General features: G+C 42.2%; 1 protein-coding gene across 6 annotated transcripts in view; it reads right to left on the bottom strand.

Annotated features, from left to right (window-relative positions):
• Positions 1 to 19788, bottom strand: part of trip12 (thyroid hormone receptor interactor 12) — a 167863-nt gene that overhangs the window by 129706 nt on the left and 18369 nt on the right. For all 6 annotated transcript variants that reach the window (XM_060923554.1, XM_060923558.1, XM_060923555.1 and 3 more), the window contains 3 exons: positions 9825 to 9944; positions 6181 to 6306; positions 5199 to 6067 (listed from right to left, as the gene is read on the bottom strand). In XM_060923554.1, the coding sequence (XP_060779537.1) occupies positions 5199 to 6067; positions 6181 to 6306; positions 9825 to 9895 (1066 nt within the window). In that variant the 5' untranslated portion in view covers positions 9896 to 9944. The remainder of the gene's footprint in view (positions 1 to 5198; positions 6068 to 6180; positions 6307 to 9824; positions 9945 to 19788) is intronic.

Genomic DNA, 19788 nt, shown 5'->3' with positions numbered 1-19788 from the left:
AAAGAAAACCAAAGTCTCAGATTTGATTTAATAAAAGGCAGCAGCAAAGAAGAAAGTATTCAGCCTTGATTTAAAAGAACTGAAAGATGCAGGGACTTTGCATTGATTAAATGTGGGAAATGCGCTCAGTATAGTATGTATCACAAAAACGCACGCATTTATTTATTATTTTCAAAACCCACCAGCCGGCTGATCTGGCACGTTTTAATTGTGCGACAGTAATGACGTAAATACCAGCACAACGGACTAGTGTCCAAAAGCGTTTTTTCATTTTACCACCGAGCTCGTTATATAGTCCTCTATATAGTAATTCCCTATATAGGGAGGAGTGAACGAGTGAGCGATTTCGGACACGGTTTGATTTGGACATGTGTCAGAGGGGGACAATCTGGAGTAGAGAGAGATCATCACCAACTTTGTCGCCTAGTGCGAACTGAACCACCTGCGCATCAACGCCAGCAAGACAAAGGAGGTGGTGATCAATTTCAGAAGGACGGTTCCTCAAATTGCACCAGTGAGCATCCAGGGTTTGGACATTGAGATCGTGGAGGAGTACAAATACCTGGGTGTTCACCTCAACAACAAACTGGACTGGACTAACACCACAGATGTCCTGTACAAGAAGGGCCAAAGTCGTCTCCACTTCTTGAGAAGACTGAGGTCTTTTGGTGTGTGCAGGACACTGCTTAGGACTTTTTATGACTGCGGTAGCATCAGCGATTTTCTATGCTGTGGTCTGCTGGGGCTGTGGAAGTTCAGAGAGGGACAGGAAGAAACTTCAACTGGTCAGAAGGGCTGGCTCAGTCTTGGACTGTCCTCTGGACTCCATTGAGGTGGTGGGTGAGAGGAGGATGTTAGCCAAGCTGACCTCAAATCATGGATAACCCCTCTCACCCCCTACATGAGGCTGCGGGGGCTTTAAGCAGCTCGTTTAGTAGTAGACTGCTACACCCACGGTGTAAGGAGAGGTACCGCAGGTCATTCATACCTGCTGCTGTCAGACTGTATAACACCCACAACTTCTAACATAGCACCAATAACCTGTTTGTCGTTATATTTGCACTACTTCACCACTACTACCTCTGCCATCTCTCATCGATGCAATTAATATAGGCCCTAAATTATTTTTATGCATAATGATTTTATATATATATATATATATATATAAAATGTATATATATGTGAGTCTACCTGTAATGTGCAATTTTTCCAAGCCTCTCAATAAGGCAATTTTTCTATACTTTTTCACGGTAGATGATGCAAATAGCCCTCTGTATTTAATCCTTCGTTTGTCTAATTTTTATTTCAGTTTTATTTGTTATCTGTTTGACATTTTCTTGCTGCTGTAACACGTGAATTTCCCCGATGTGAGATGAATAAAGTGAATCTAATCCAATTTCCACTGTGTTTTATTTCCACCCTACAATGTCTCGCACAGGTCTCAAAGAATCTTGCTTACGACCATTGCATTGACAGACGGATATATTACATAGCACATTTCAAACACTCATAACAGTGACAAAATAGCGATCAAAAATGCATTCCTATATTTAATAAAATGAGACAGAATTTTGATCTTTAAAAAATTTGCCTTCAGTTCCCCTTTAATCCATTTCTGGGCGTACAAGTTACACAGTGGGGTGTTAAAGTAAAAATGGTTTTAAATTTTTATGTTCGACTAGAGGAAATTTAAGGGCCACTATTTTGGCCTGGACCACTAAGAATTCAGGGATACTGACCCAAGTAGCAACCGAGGACTGAAGTTACTTTTTAGCCCCATTAATCTGAAATCCCGCTTGAAGGTACAAATCAAGTGTCACAGGGACTTTTATTCTGAAATCCCATTGGAGCCACTGCGAAGCAGCCACCACGACAGAATCTCCTGTTCTCATGCTGTATACAGAGTTCCCACTGGCGCTTGTCACAATAGTCATTGACGAACAACCCATCAGTGACGAAGAGAAAATTACTAGCAGTTACGAAGATACTTATCATAAGTCAACTTTTCTAGAAATCCCTCCACAAATCCCTACAACCCCAGTGAAGAGATGGCAGGAAGCCAGAGTGTAAACAAACAGTGAGCATGTGTTTGCAACCAATAAAAATCAACTACACAATGACCGAATGAGCACCAAGCTTTTAACCAATCGCAATGCGTCTTAAAATCGGCCTGGTGTGGTGGTGTAATCTCTGCGTGAACCGAGCAAATGGTTCCGTGGCTCAAATGGACAATACAATTCCATAGAATTAAATGTTGATTAATCCATTTCTGAGGGTACAAGTTAAACGCAGTGAGGTACACCGTGGCTCAAATGGAATAAACCAAGGAAGTTTTTGGGGCGAGCTTCTTCAAGCACTGAAGATGATTTAAGGGTCGAAATAGCCACGGGGGAGGCACACAGAGCCTCTACCGCCCCCCAGCACATCAGACAGCGTCAGGAATACAGAGGTCAGTTTAAAAAAGTTAAAAAATGTAAAAAAAAAAAAAAAAAAAAAAACCTGCCAAAGTGCAAGTGCTGTCAGCTGCAGCAAGCAACTGGAAGGAGCCATGTTTTGGGCGGCATAGTCATTAGGCCCCGTCACTCAGGGCTATAGCCCTGGGTATTTTTGCCCTTTAAAAAAAATAAAATTAAATTAAATAAATAAGATTAATCAAAAACAACCGACTTGGATGTCATCTGGGATTTTGAATGGTGCAACATAATGTCGCTTAGAATCTGTCTTTTTCTGGTCCTGCAAGATGCACGAGGGAGAAATTACATATTTCATTAAACTGATAAATTTTATTAGTGATCTTTAAGTCAACTGACACATGCCTCAGTTTCCTGAGACATTATGGGTGTTAATAATGAGACAGAAACTGAAGTGAATTACCAGAGCAGTGCAAGTCAGTAATAAAGATACCATAACCTTTGAATGCGATATAACCACCCCAACCTGTCAATACCAATTTCCCTTAAAATAAAAAATAAATAAATAAACAAACAAACAAACAAGCCCCAGGAAAACCAGACTTAACCCCTGGTGTCTTCAACAGCTAGAATAGAAACGCCCCGGGCTAACCAACGTATGATGAAAAACGCAGTGTGTTCAGTTTGTAAAGCGATGGGAAATTCACATTCCTTCACTGCTGTTTGTTCCCAGATTCTTCTCAACTGTGTCCAACTGTAAATCAAGTTGTGTGTTGAAGTAAAGGCTAAAGGAAGTCCTAATACATCTTTCAAATAATTCCATGCTAAAATAACCTGAAATAAGCTCAAACTAAAAAGAGGTTTATTTTAGCTTGATGGTGCACAGGGTGCCCAAAATCAAGTCTCTCTTATTAGAGGCTGGAGTGGAGACCAAATTTTATATGTAATGGAGAGGCTTAGCTGTATCTGTACAAATATTTGAATTGTGCCAGTTTGGTTGGTATAAACCTGCATTCAGTCCACTTTGATAAGCCGGTAACTTGGGGGGGGTCCTAAGAAAAAAGACAAGAATACTTATTGGACTTTATTTTTCAAGGAAAAAAAGGGGAGAATATTTTTCAGAACACGGGGGAACCCTGTGTATACATTTGGATAGCTGCAGACATCTTTGTAGATATGTAACCTTTGTTTTCAATAGTTAAATTTTAATTGCAGAACATTTTTTTTTTTTTTTTAAAAAAACAGGTAACCACTACTTGGCATTTTGGATACAGTTCTAATTTGCAACCGAGTTTCGGTTCCCAACCCAATTTGGAAGCGCACTTTAACCAAATTTGTTTGAAACGCTACTTTGACCTAGTGTCGTTCTTTCTCTACAGTTGTATAAGGGAAATATCCTTTTTAAGGGGAATTAGGTTGGCGTTACTATTCATCAACATGCAAATCATTCTTAAACATGAAAAATAATCACAATAAGATTGTGGATCGTGATCCAGCCTGAAAATAAATAAAATGATACTGCATGATTTTTTTTACCAGATCGCCCACCTGCAATAAATATAAAAGCAACACCAGGACCTAACTTGTCTCCTGAACATTATCTGATGTACCTATAGATGGTTAAAAGAACAATGTGTCATTTCATTTTTAATTTATTCATGAATCACTGAGAAGTTGCTGAGATTTAAATGGAACAATTCAGAACGTAGCTCCAACAAATTTTGCAAGCCATCATATAGAGCTATGTAAGGAACAAAACACCACAGGGTCTGCTGTTAGAGGAACATAATCAACTTTGTGGTGGCAGCCATGCATCACACCTCCCCATCGCTGATTATTTACCTAGAACAGCAGCCCCTGTGGTGTTTTATTCCTTTACATCTCAATATTATGGCGCAAATAATTAAAAAAAAAATCCTATATTACATAAAATAAAAAAATATATATATATATATATATATATATATATATATATATATATATATATATATATATATATATATATACACACACACACACACGTGTGCACGCGCGCATGTGTGTGTGTATATATGGCATTTATCACTGCGTACACTGAATAGACAAACCTAAGCTGTCTGGGTGTGGGCTAATATTCTAATGAGCATGTCTGACATTTAGCCTGAATGCCTTCTCTTGAGTCACCCTGAAAGTTTTACATCAGGATTTACTCCAATCACTTCTGAAAAAATTCTGGTAACGTGGCTCTGACAGACACCGGAAAAACTAGTTGTTCCCACTGTGTATTGTGTATTGAGATTAACATCAGAAAGCAGAGTTTAAGTTGACTTTAACCTCCTAGGGCTTAGCAGTCACATGCGTGGACAGCACTTTATGGAAATTCGGAACAAGAATCCACATATGTGGACATACTTTTTCTCTAAAAGTACATCCTATCAAAAGATGATGCTTAGTTTTTATTCTAATCAGGTTCTAATAAGCCCAAATAGCAAAGAGAAATAAAAAATGCATGTTAAAAAAACAGCTTGGGCCTTAGGAGGTAAAGGGCATATAACTTGACCGCCTCTCATTCAGGATTCAGCTTCACCATACATGCTCATTTCCATCACCGTGTGAGACTTGCCATCTCGAAAATCACTCATTCTGTTCTCCACTCAGATATGTAGAACAGCAGCGCAGTGACGGCATGCTATATAAACACGATAGCATCGAGTTTAGAAGGAATCTACAAAAGTGAAGGGTTACTGAGGATGAAACTCCTTGGCGCGTGCGTGCGTGTGTGCGAGAGAGAGAGAGAGAGACACTCACTGGCAAGTTTGGCCTGCAGTCCGCTCGGGCCGGGTTTGCTGGACCCTGATGGAGTTTCGGGTTTGGAGGATCCAGGCAGGGCGAGTCTGGGCTTCGGCAAGTTCACTCTGGGACTGAAGCGGCTCGTCCAATCGAATTTAGAGGCAGCTGTGCTGGATTTGCTGTGCTCTTTATCACGACTGCTGCGGCGAGGAGAAGGCGAAGAGGCAGAGCGAGAGCGCCGCGACTTGCTCTGATCTTTACCCTGCTTGAGCCGGGCGCCCTGTGAGGGCGGGGCACAGCCGCTGGCACCTGCAACCACTACGGATGAAGAGGAGGATGAAGAGGAAGTAAAGGAGGAAGAAGAAGCAGAAGAGGAAGAGGCAGAGTCGGTCACGGATTTGGCCGAGGCAGCCGATTTGGACGCCAGTTTGGAGGGTTTGGATGAGCGGCCGGCCTGCTCGCTGCTCGAGCCGGATAAAAAAGAAGAGGAGGAAGAGAATGAGGAGGAAGAAGAGGAACAAAATGGGGTGTCTGCCTTTTTGCGTTTGTGAGAGGAGCTGGTGGCAGGGCACGTCCCACTCTTCCTGTTTAGTGTCCTGCTAGTAGGATGTTCAGATGCCAAACGTCGCTTTTTAGACCTGGCTGTGGGCGGGAGGTCAGGGGCGGAGTCAGCAGTCGGGTCAGCAGGTTCAGACTGCTCAGAGCTCTCAAAGGGCGGAGCTTTGGGCCGCTTGGCCGGGCTGGGTGAGAAGGTGGTGTTGTGATCAGGTGCAGAGCTACGTTTGAGGGCACGACTGTTGCTGACTTCGTGTTGGTCTGAGCTTCCTGCTGCCTCTGAATCCGGGTCAGACACAGAGTGACTTAATGAAGAGAGAGCAAGACTGTTTCTGGACGGACAGACAGACAGACAGACAGATTAGGGGAAGTTCTGGAAACAATAGAGTAAGCAAAATCATTTGAAGATTCATCTTTTCTTTGGGTCACTTGATGCTGACAATACCTTCGAGGGGCGTGGCCACACGAGGAGCCAGCTGCAGGTGTGGGCGGGGCTTTGGAAGCTTTAGTATATGATCTTCTGCTTTCAGGAGGGGAATGTGTTTTTTGTTTGCTTTGTTCTGACTGCAACCTGGAGAAGAGTTACAGAATATTTAAAAAATAATAATAAAAAAATAAAGACATGTATTAGAACATTAACACCAGATTTACACGTCTACAAAAAAAAAAAAAAAAAAAACCCACAACATTTAATAACCTGCACAGCAACAAATCAAAAATCGTTCCCGACAGACAGCAAGAGAAAAGTTGATTCATGCCCCCAGCCTAGCTTTCACAACTTGAACTACTGAGTTTTGGGCATGTTCGGACTGATCTTGCTGTTGAATCAGGCAGCCAATACACAAAAGAAAACCAGTACTGGGGGGGGGGAGGGGGGGAGCTATAAACCTTTGTACTGTAAAACATGTAGGAGAGGGTGATGTACTTCAAATTCTTGGGAGTGACTATCACTGAGGACCTGTCCTGGGGCATCAACAGCACCTCAGTGGTAGGAAAGGCCCAGCAACGGCTCTACTACCTGAGGCAACTGAAGAATGCCGGGATCCAGAAACAGCTGATGGTGAACTTTTACAACTGTGCCATCAGCAGTGTTCTCACGTATGGTTTCCTTGTGTGGTTCTCCAGCTGCACGAAGGCCGAACAGCAGGCACTCCAGCGGGTGATAAAAACAGCGGGGAAAATCATGGGGACTACTCTACCAGAGATCAGGACCATCTACACCTCCCGCTGTCTGAAGAGTGCGCGTAACATCCTCTGTGACCAACACCACCCGGCCCATTACCTGTTCCACCTGCTGCCCTCAAACAGAAGGTACAGGGCCTTACCAGCCAGAACGGCCCAAAGCCTGTACCCTCAGGCAGTGAGGCTGCTGAACAGTGCCCCACTCCCCTCCTCCCATGGACAGTAAACCACACCTCACCCTACTACAATAACTGTGAACTGAACTCTGCATTGCTGCAACATTACATTAACTCCACATCTGACCATGCTCTGTTTTGGGTGCCCCTGTTCTTAATCTGTTTTCTGATATACCTCTTGCTGCTACGACTATGACAGTTTACAGTTCGTGCCTGCACTGTACTCTATTTATAATGGGTATTATGGGACTTTGCACTACTATGCACTTTTTACATTATGCACTTTTACACCTACTATGTATGGCTGGGTTGCTCCAACGGAATTTCGTTGTTATTTATGACAATAAAAAAAAAAAAAAAAAAGTGATTGACAAGTACCCCCGGCTTTGCACTTTAGTGCTATACGTGACTTAAGAATGGGTACTGTAAAATAAATCAACCAATTTTAAAGCATAAAAAAAAAAAAAATGTTAAAAATAGGGGTGTTAAACACTCACCTTAATAAGGAACTGATGCTGTTTAAAAGTACAGGTACCCCATGCCTTTAAACACCATTTCAGGGACGTGACTTTTAGTGTCATAAAATGGTACAATTTGGCATTGGACAGTACTGAGCTATAACTACAACTAGATCAATATTTCTGTGCATATTTGAGGAGAATTTATTAAGCCAGGCCAATAACAGCTTCCTCCATTTGGTCAGCCCTATGTGGCTCTAATCTATTCAACATTTTTGATTTTCTTATCTCCTTTACTGACCATAAGCACCTTATGGTAATTAAAAGGAAATAACGTAGGGTCAACAACCTGAACTTTGAATGTTTTATAACAAGTGCCTGTATTTTGCCTTCATCATTTCTTTATTTCATTCTTGGCCAAAGTATCCTTTCAGTATCAAAGATTACAATACTACACCTTGGCACCAGCATTAGGGATGGCGAAAACTAAAAAAAAATCTTGACCGGCCACCGAGCCTCATGCGCCGGTTAAAGTCGGTTAACCTATGAGTTTAAACAGGGATGCAAACGGCACGCCTTTTTCACGGCTCGTGCAGATCCGATTTTTTTTTTGGGGGGGGGGGGCGTTGGCGTGTCTGAATAATTTCATCAGAGTAAATTCTGTATTAAAATTACTACATAAGCAAATGCCGTTACAGTCCATGAAAAAGCCGTGAAAAAGTCGGCATCTGAGCCTTTAGTTTGTGTGGAGAGATATGATCTGCAATAACACGCATTGTTGGCTACAGACCGAAACATACTTTCAGAATGCACTGCCCAAGGCAGAACTAAACTCGATGTGCCTTCTAATAATAATTAAAAAAAAAAAAAAAGTAATTTGTAAGCTAAAAAGCCTGTGTCTACACACTTATTCTTTCGCCGAGTGGCAGCTGTGTTCAACTGGGGCGGGAGGGCGGGACATGACTGAATGGGTGTTTCTGATTTGTCAGCTGTCTTTAACTGGGGCGAGAGGGCGGGACATGACTGAATGGGTGTTTCTGATTTGTCAGCTGTCGTCCTTACACCACATGGCATGGCCCAAGCGTTTACAACACAGAATTCCAGGTGGTCCGCTCCAAAATTGGCAGCTTCAAAACGATTGATTTTTTTTTTTTAACCGACAACCAAAAAGAAATTAACCGGTTGACGTTGATTCGGTCAACCACTGGTCAAACGGTCATCGGTTAACATCCCTAACCAGCATCAAAGTCAAAACTCTGATTTTGTGACAAACCTTATTACGCACCATTCTCTTTCCAAAAAGGAATAATATTAAAAGGAAAATATTCCGCCATTCAAAAGATTAGAAAATACTCTCACATAGTGTTGTGGGTATCCTTGACTTGCAAGTGACATCAAAGCAAAATAGAAACCCGGATGTCAGCCATGTTGGTGGATATACAAATGTGGGGTCAAGCGACATTCCATACAAAACAGTCACACGTGCACAACTTCGTTTTTCCACTGCTTTAAGCATTCTTTTAGCTATGCCATATCTTTGTGCTGTATATGGTTGTGGTCACAACAGTACTCGTGACCAGAGCACATTCCAATTTTTTTTTTAGAATTCCGTCCATGATTTGGAAAGAGGCTGAGGAAACTGAGGCTTAGTACAGAGAGGAGACGAGCACGGCTGAACACTGGCAGGGCAGATCTAACAGAGGCTTAAACCAAAACAGCTCGTGTTCACAGTAATCATTTTATCTCAGGTGAGATTCAAAAGCTTTCAATATCATGAAAGAATTTTGTGTTGCTAGAATTTTGCAATAAAATGAGCGTTCTCTTGCCGTAGTTAACTCAGTCATTATAATTTTAACACGTGTATTACCATTTCGCTTCTAGGAGCACCAGCAAAATTATACGATAGAAACAATCCAGACTGGGCACCCACTCAGAAAACGGGCGATGTTTCATCCAAGGTCAGACCTGATTCTTCAGCAGCCGAACCAGATAGAATGCGATATCGGGGTACTCAATGGTCAGCAGAAGCATCTAATCTTCAGAAAAGTCTAACTTTCTTTAAATAATATGGATCAAAACCACACATCCATCTTCTCTTTGCTTTGAATCTTTGCTTGATCATTCAAATCGCGGTAATACTGAGAAAATTCAGCATTATTTACAGACACACTTTCAGCAGCTGCCATCCGAGTTGCTTTGTATATCCACCATCATGGTGGACGCTCATGACATAGCACATTCTGATCATGTGGTTGCAAGTCATCTATACAGACCTGGTGGCGAGTGTGTTCCTCTGTGATCGGCGCAGTGACCCCCCTGCAGTGTGATTAATCCTGATGGACATTGGCACCTCTCTCCTGAAGGGACATACCCTTTATAGACACTACCATTCACTGCAGAGACAGACAGGGAAGAAAAAGGCAAAGATAAGCATCATAAATAGGCATGCAACAATTCAGCCAGTTCACAGTCATTCACAATTTGATTTTCCCCCTTTTTTTGAAAAAATGAACATTTTATTTCACACACACACGAAAGTTTGTGAACCCTTTAGAATGTTCTATATTTCTGCATAAATATGACCTAAAACATCATCAGATTTTCACACAAGTCCTAAAAGTAGATAAAGAGAACCCAGTTAAACAAATGAGACAAAAATATTGTACTTGGTCATTTATTTATTGAGGAAAATGACCCAATATTACATATCTGTGAGTGGCAAAAGTATGTGAACCTTTGCTTTCAGTATCTGGTGTGACCCCCTTGTGCAGCAATAACTGCAACTAAACATTTCCCGTAACTGTTTATCAGTCCTGCACACCGGCTTGGAGGAATTTTAGCCCATTCCTCCGTACAGAACAGCTTCAACTCTGGGATGTTGGTGGGTTTCCTCACATGAACTGCTCGCTTCAGGTCCTTCCACAACATTTCGATTGGATTAAGGTCAGGACTTTGACTTGGCCATTCCAAAACATTCACTTTATTCTTCTTTAACCATTCTTTGGTAGAATGACGTGTGTGCTTAGGGTCGTTGTCTTGCTGCATGACCCACCTTCTCTTGAGATTCAGTTCATGGACAGATGTCCTGACATTTTCCTTTAGAATTTGCTGGTATAATTCAGAATTCATTGTTCCATCAATGATGGCAAGCCGTCCTGGCCCAGATGCAGCAAAACAGGCCCAAACCATGATACTACCGCCACCACGTTTCACAGATGGGATAAGGTTCTTATGCTGGAATGCAGTGTTTTCCTTTTTCCAAAACATAACGCTTCTCATTTAAACCAAAAAGCTCTATTTTGGTCTCATCTGTCCACAAAACATTTTTTTTCCAATAGCCTTCTGGCTTGTCCACGTGATCTTTAGCAAACTGCAGATGAGCAGCAATGTTCTTTGTGGAGAGCAGTGGCTTTCTCCTTGCAACCCTGCCATGCACACCATTGTTGTTCAGTGTTCTCCTGATGGTGGACTCATGAACATTAGCCAATGTGAGAGAGGCCTTCAGTTGCTTAGAAGTTACCCTGGGGTCCTTTGTGACCTCACCGACTATTACACACCTTGCTCTTGGAGTGATCTTTGTTGCTTGACCACTCCTGGGGAGGGTAACAATGGGCTTGAATTTCCTCCATTTGTACACAATCTGTCTGACTGTGGATTGGTGGAGTCCAAACTCTTTAGAGATGGTTTTGTCACCTTTTCCAGCCTGATGAGCATCAACAACACTTTTTCAGAGGTCCTCAGAAATCTCCTTTGTTCGCACCATGATACACTTCCACATCCATGTGTTGAAGATCAGACTTTGATAGAGCCCTGTTCTTTAAATAAAACAGGGTGCCCACTCACACCTGATTGTCATCCCATTGATTGAAAACACCTGACTCTAATTTCACCTTCAAATTTACTGCTAACCCTAGAGGTTCACATACTTTTACCACTGACAGATATGTAATATTGGATCGTTTTCCTCAATAAATAAATGACCAAGTATAATATTTTTGTCTCATTTGTTTAACTGGGTTCTCTTTATCTACTTTTAGGACTTGTGAAAATCTGATGTTTTAGGTCATATTTATGCAGAAATATAGAAAATTCTAAAGGGTTCACAAACTTTCAAGCACCACTGTAAACGTTTCCGGTAACTGTTGATCAGTCCTGCACACCAGCTTGGAGGAATTTTAACCCATTCCTCCCTACAGAATAGCTTCAACTCTGGGATGTTGGTGGGTTTCCTCACATGAACTGCTCGCTTCAGGTCCTTCCACAACATTTCGATTGGATTAAAGGTCAGGACTTTGACTTGGCCATTCCAAAACATTAACTTTATTCTCCTTTAACCATTCTTTGGTAGAATGAATTGCGTGCTTAGGGTCGTTGTCTTGCTGCATGACCCACCTTCTCTTGAGATTCAGTTCATGGACAGATACCCTGACATTTTCCTTTAGAATTCGCTGGTATAATTCAGAATTCATTGTTCCATCCATGACAGCAAGCCGTCCTGGCCCAGGTGCAACAAAACAGGCCCAAAACATGATACTACCATCACCACATTTCACAGATGGAATAAGATTCTTATGCTGGAATGCAGTGTTTTCCTTTCTCCAAACATAATGCTTCTCATTCAAACCAAAAAAATTCTAGTTTGATCTCATCCATCCACAAAACATTTTTCCAATAGCCTTCTGGCTTGTCCATGTGATCATTAGCAAACTACAGACAAGCAGCAATGTTCTTTTTCGAGAGCAGTGGCTTTCTCCTTACAACCCTGCCATGCACACCATTGTTGTTCAGTGTTGCCCTGATGGTGGACTCATGAACATTAACCAAATGTGAGAGAGGCCTTCAGTTGCTTAGAATTTACCCTGGGGTCCTTTGTGACCTCACCGACTATTACACACCTTGCTCTTGGAGTGATTTTTGTTGGTCGACCACTCCTGGGGAGGGTAACAATGGTCTTGAATTTCCTCCATTTGTACACAATCTGTCTGACTGTGGATTGGTGGAGCCCAAACTCTTTAGAGATGGTTTTGTAACCTTTTCCAGCCTGACGAGCATCAACAATGCTTTTTCTGAGGTCCTCAGAAATCTCCTTTGTTCGTGCCATGATACACTTCCACAAACGTGTTGTGAAGATCAGACTTTGATAGAGCCCTGTTCTTTAAATAAAACGGTGCCCACTCTCACCTGATCGTCATCCCATTGATTGAAAACACCTGACACCAATTTCACCTTCAAATTAACTGCTAATCCTAGAGGTTCACATACTTTTGCCACTCACACACACACGTAATATTGGATAATTTTTTCTCAATAAATAAAATGACCAAGTATAATATTTTTGTCTCGTTTGTTTAACTGGGTTCTCTATCTACTTTTAGGACTTATGTGAAAATCTGATGGATTAGGTCATTTATGCAGAAATATCGAGAATTCTAAAGGGCTCACAAACTTTCAAGCACCACTGTCTGTGCGTATATGTAAAATATGCACACCTTTTGTTAAATTAAAAAAAAACCTTGATTTTCTTAATTATAAATCAATAACTCTATTCACATTTGTAAAGGCTAGAGTAAAATGTAGCCCATTAACTAAAATACTCCTTTTATAAAAAATGAAGACACTAATAAATATGCCTTTTCTTCAACTTATGAACATTTCTACTCCCTGTATTTGCTTCTTTTTAGCTTTCAGCAGCCTGTAAACAGAGCTCTGATTTCTTGTTAAATCCATTTGCACGATCACACAACAGCACATTTCTCATTTTATCTTGTGGGTATGTTTTCATGGCATTTGAGCTGTGTTACTTCCACCTACAGTGAAGTCACGTGCCTTCCTGCATGTGCCTTCATGTAGGGTGTTTTATTGCGCACTCTGCTGTCTAAACACAATCACAGCAAGGAACAAGAGTGCTCTGAGAGCACAATATCCCCAGCTGGCAACTATTCCATAAATCTGGTAAAACATGACTGAATTGAACAAAATTGCAATATGCGTATTACAAACATGTAACAAAGAATCCTGTCAAATTTCATGAAATTCCTCCAAAAATTGAGAGAGGAGTTCATTTCACAAGGTGAGTACCCTTCCCGAGACAGACTGACATCACCACGACATAATCCCCCTTCCAGCCAGCCGGGGATAATAAAAACTGTGAGGGAAATTGATTTCAGAAAGAAAGCACACCTTGATGAAATTGCCAAAGTTTGTTAATCATCAAGAGCATAACTCTGGAAATATCTGCCCAAATTAAACTAAATTTCAATATACGCATAATTGTCATATAACAAAGCCTTTTGCCAAGTTTGGTGAAATTCCTCCACAAACTGTGAGAGGAGTTGATTTCAGAAGAACGCACACCCTCATGAAATTGTCAAAGTACAAGTTATTTAATCAAGGGTCAAAACTCTGGTAAAATTTTCACAAACAAAATTAAAATCGCAATACGTGTATTACCGTCATATAACAAAGCCTTTTGCCAAGCTTCGAGAAATTCCTCCAAAAATTCAGAGAGGAGTTGATGTCAGATGGAAAAAAACACTCATGAAATTGTCAAAGTATAAATTTTGTTAATCAAGGGCTGTAACTCTGGTAAAACGTGACCGAATTTAACAAAATTACAACATGCGTATTACCGACAAAGAATTCCTCCAAAAATCATGAGGAGTTGATTTCAGAAGGCGAGTACCCTTCCCGGGATGCACAGACTGACATCGCCACGACATAATCCCCCTTCAGGCCTTTCGGCCAGCGGAGAATAAAAACTAAAGATTACACAGCTTGATCACGTTTTTTAAAATTTCAAATAATTTCTATCAATTTGTCATGGCACAATATATTACATGCATCACTTGGTTATAAATGGTCCATATGCAATTTTCCTGGAACTTGATGAGATTAATTATAACTCATACGTCTGCCATCGCTCAAATAACGTACATCTGTGATACCACATGAAGCTTAGGCCATCCTTAAAAAAAAAAATCCGTTTCCTGTCCACCGGGTGGGCAAAAAAAAATTTCAGTCGGGAGGGAGGGATTTATTTATTTATTTTTATTATATATGGATGGATAAGAAATTGCAATGCTGTGTTTGCTTTTTTTCAGTACTTTTTTTTTTATTACAAAAGCAGAGACACATTTAATAAAATATGACAGTTAAATCAACTGAAACTTGTACAAAAACTTTAAGTTAGCATTTTAAATGCTGACTGCAACATTTGCAAAACTTTTACAAAGGTACTTAAAATGTCCGACACACGGACTTTTTGTAGTTCTGAATCGACCGTTAGGCCTAGTTCGGATGAAATTACACTATTAAAATGAATGATTTGTTTTTCTAAATCCTTACCATTTTGTTGTTCGCTAGAATACCATTTTGCGATTTCACACTTAAGCAAATGTTTGAAAACTCCGGATCTCCTTCCTTCATGGTGGCTGCTATTTTTTTGTGCCGCACGGCGCATGCGCAGAGCTGATTCGACAGTGCTTTCCACAAGCGCCGGCTGCCGGCCACACAATTAAGTCTAGCCGGCTACTTTAATGACTATTTTTGTAGCGCACAGGCTCTAAATATTAATTTTCGATTTTAATAAAATTGTTTATCTAACGGACTGACAATAAATGTCAAACTGAACCGTTGATCAAGGGAGAGTAACTCATCCGCGCCCCGACATGCGGTGTGCGCGCGCACTCAGCTGCGTGAATGTGTCATGCACCAAAAATAAGAGATTTACAAGCCAGGAACGCCTCATGATGCAATACGCAAGAAAAGAAAGAAGATTTACTGCCATTTTACTTTGTATTTGAGTAAAGTGAATAAATAAATGGTCTGTGGAAAATACATTTAACCCTGGGAACTGCGTGCACAGGAGTTTATTTTGTGTTTACCCCCCCCCCCCGGCTACTTATTTGTCATGGCTGGCTAGTATGAGCCTTAGTGGAAAGCCCTGGGAATGCGGAAATGCCAAGTTCGATTTTAGATTTACGAACCCGAAAAAAATGTCGAAAAACTGGCGTTAAAAAAAAAAAAAATTTCACCCGCACAAACGTCACTCACCCGGCCGGTGGACCGGAGACAGAACATTTTTTAATGGCCTTACTAAAAGGACCGCCAGGGGGTGAGTGGGAACAATGCACAGAGTTGAGTGCACATTCAGGTTGACAAATTGTTGCCAAGTATGAATGCACACATGTACTCAAACAGCTGAGCAACCTTTTAACATGTCTGTATTTAAACCCTGTGTGTTATTTGGCCATTTGTTCTGCTCTGCATCCCTATGTAGTCAGTGACATAAGAAAAAGAAGGGAGTTGTGCATAGCAGTAATTCGATGCAGACAGCAGCACTCTCGTGATGTGCAAGTTAAAGGTGGGGCAGGTGGTCAGCTTGCAGGACAAAGCACATCTTCAATATGGCTCAGGGAGGGGGAGATATATATATATATATATATATATATATATATATATATATATATATATATATATATATATATATATATAAATAAATGAATGAGCTGGGCAATAAATCGATTTTATTGATTAATTCGAATTTACAGTTAAGGACTGTTTTTATGAAAATCGGTTCTCAGTTTTAATTTCCGCCACCGACGCTCCCCTCTGTGCATGTGCAGAACGGATCGGGCAGCAGGGACGGATCGGGCACGGACACTATAGCCCTCCTCCCATGCGCTTGCCATAGAGACACACAAACATGACAGCAATTGGGGGAAAGCCGCAACTTGTGCCCAAGAAAGGAGTAACCTCCTTCGTGATCTGGAATTGGTTCGGTTTTGTGGCATCAGACACAGACCAAACAAGTCCTCGTTGTAAGGAGTGGTTGAAAACGGTTGCTTCCAAAGGAAGCAGCACAACGAATTTATTCCAACACCTTAAACAGAAGCATGCAACAGAGTGGGAGAAGTGCTGCTCCCAGAGGAATGAAAACAGCCGCAGCGTGAGCGCACCATCCAAAGTAAAGCAAGCAACCGTCCCGGACACATTTTCGAACTGTGTGCCTTATGATAAGAATGGGTCGCGGTGGAAGGCAATCACAGATGCTATCATGATGTTTATTGCAAAAGACATGGTGCCTATACATACGGTGGAAAAGTCGGGATTTTTTTTTTCCTATTTTGTCAGTTTTATCAAAAAGGACACAATTGTATTTATTTTTTTGAGGGGGCATTTATTATTATAAGTTTGAGGGTGCATTGTGTCAGTGCCAGTTTGAAACTAAGCTATGTTGGAGAAAGCTTTCTAAAAGTTAGGCCCCGGTCACACCGCCCGAACTTTGCTGGAGCGTTCCTTCAACGGTAGGGAGGGGGGGCCGAATTTCGACAACGCTCGTCACCGCGCACAAAATGGGAAAAAAATCGAAAACACGGGCGTTGGCTTAGCGGTGCACTGCTGAAGCCGGCATTGCTTTAGCGTTGGTTTAGCGGTAGCGAGCGTTGGTTTAGCGGTGACGCGAGCGTTGGTATAGCGGCGTTCTGCGCATGCGGGCTTTGGCTCGGCGGGGGTATAAAGTTGGTTTAGCACCAATCATAGCAAGTCTCTCAGCATCCATGGTAATACAGTTTTACTGTAACTTTGAGCAAATTCGATATAGATGAGGTCTGAACTCAACGGCAGCTCGATTCCAAATGAGCTCCTGGTCCATTTCTCCCCGTATTTATAGCCAAATTCTGGTCCCGCTCCGACACCTCTATACCAACGCCAAACCAAAGTTCATCGCCGCCATGGATAGCTGCTTCAACGCCCGACACCGTTCCAGCAACCCCGTGTCTACTCGTAAAACGCTTACAACCGCTCCACCGAAGTTTGTGCAACGTTTAATCGCCGCCCGGGCAACGCTGGCGAAGCAGCGGTGGTCCAGCGTTCAAGATTTCTGCGTTGGCCTAGCGGACCCAAGCGTCCACGAACTTGCGTCTAGCGGTGCCAAACTTCGACTGGGCGTTGATGGAGCGGGGGTGAACTTTGCCGGGGCGGAAAATTGCCCCCTCCTCACCGCTCGCAATATTTTGTGCAGCTCAAAACTTTCGGAGCGGTAGGAGGGCCCCTCGAGAAACATCAGCGGTGGCCGAGCGTATACGGCGTTGCTTTAACGGGGGCCAACTTTTGTTAAACGGTGGTGAACGGTTACAAGCGGTGATTAATTTTTTTCACCGCTCCAGGAACGCTCCAGCAAAGTTTGGGCGGTGTGACCAGGGCCTTACTGTCTGTTCTCACTATTTACAATGGCATGGTTTGCCATCTCATCTACAAGCTTGTTTTTTGGTTTCTGGTTGCACTTTAACCCCAAAGGGGAAATTTAAGTGAAAACAAAGGTAAAACTTATTTTGAACCATTTCTTTGTCATCTGTAGTTTGATTTTTAGTGCGTGTGTGTGTGTGTGGGGTGGGGGGGTGGGGGGGGTGTCGATTAAAATTGAAAATCTGATTTTTTTGTGGAGAGAGCGCTCTCCAACTCTTATGCTGCTTTTACATATTAATCCAGTTTTCTCCGGTTTTCATTTCATTTTACACTGCTCTTGGGTATCGCGGGTTGGCCTAGGGGCTAATGTCCCCACCTCTCGACCGGGAGAGCACGAGTTCTCGTAGTTGGGTCAAACCAAAGGCCATCAAAAATGGTACCCATTGCCATTTGGTGAGGCATGCTGCAACACAGATGTGAGTAGAGAGTCAAACTCTCGCAGTTACCCAGGGGACCAGCCCCCAACTGTAACCCTATCGGCGAGAGGCCAAGGGCTACTGAAACAGAGATCGGCGCCGCTCTTTGTGCTTTGAGGCATGGGAAGGACTTTGATTGCTCTTAGGTTCAGCATTCAATTGTGTTTTCATTCACTCGTTTAGTAAACTTGCATGTTACATATCAGTATTAACCGATTCACAAACATCCATCATCGCATATATTACTTGGTTATAGGCCATTTAAAGCACTAAGTTTTGTGATGTTTTATTAACTCTTGTAGGAGTTTCAGTATAAGAATTAGGCAGAAGGCATAGCCCTATTATACCCCTTTTCCACCAAATCAGTTCCAGGGCTGGTTCAGGGCCAGTGCTGGTTCACAACTCGTTCAACTTGCGAGCCAGCTGAGAACCAGTTTGCTTTTCCATAGCTCGCGGTGCTAAGGGAACCCATGTCATTACGTCGCTGTATACGTCAGTTACGTCGCTACGTTTGCATAAACCTTGGCGCAAATATCGAAGCAAAAACAACACGGAAGAAGGAGCAGCAACAATAATAAATGACTTCGCGTTTGTACAGCTGCTGCTTCTCGTCGCTCAAAAATGGCCATCTTTCGCGGTCTTGTTATTGTTGTTGGTCTTAACAACTCCGCCCCCCTGCTGACATAAGCGGTTCTTTCCTCTGGCCCAGCAGAGAGTTGGTGCTAGCCTGGAACTGGTTTTTCTGGCCCCAGAGCCAGTTCTTTGTCAGTGGAAACAGAAAACCCGGTTCCAAACTAAGCACTGGCCCCGAACCAGCCCTGGAACTGCTTTGGTGGAAAAGGGGCATTAGTGATATCCACGTTTATCATTAAAAATGCCAGGGTCTGAACATGAAACTTCAGAAATGCCATTGATGTCCTCGTCTCATGCCAAATACCTTGCTGCTAATAAACTACTTTCCATTTGTAACAGGCAGACATGAGAGGGATTTCAGAAGAGGCTTGGGTTATGTAGTCATATTCTCAGTGATGCATTTAACAGCTTTCACATCATTGTCTACTCGGCATATCAGATGTGACCAGCTCAAAACCTTTGTCTGAATTGCCTTCCACAACTGGCTCTCCTCATGAGCTACACATTCTGAATGGGAGAGGGTACAAAGGGCTTTTAATTAGCCAACAGGCTCAATCAGGTGTTGGGAGCAAAACAGCAGGTCTTGATCAGGGTTGAGATCATGTCAGCTACAGTAAGAACAGAAAAGGATGCTATGATTTGGAGATGGGGGGGGGGGGGGGGGGGGGGACCAAGGGAACCATACCACAGTGCTGCCATTATACTATGGCTCCACAGATACCAACACTGGTATAGGGGACTGGTCTGATACTCCTAAAAAAATGCTCCTATACCATGGTCATGTGTGACGTACACTTACACCGTCAACATTGACAAACAGAAGACATGAAATGACAGCACTCTGGACATATTTAATCATTAATGATGACTGCAAAGCAGACTGCAAATGGTGTTGGGTGAAAATACGGCATCTTCCTACAATACAACTAACCTGTGAAAACAT

The sequence above is a fragment of the Neoarius graeffei genome, chromosome 6, assembly GCF_027579695.1.
Source record: "Neoarius graeffei isolate fNeoGra1 chromosome 6, fNeoGra1.pri, whole genome shotgun sequence".
Lineage (NCBI taxonomy): Eukaryota > Metazoa > Chordata > Actinopteri > Siluriformes > Ariidae > Neoarius > Neoarius graeffei.
Note: the sequence above shows the minus strand (reverse complement) of the source record. Positions and strands in the feature narration are given on the sequence as shown.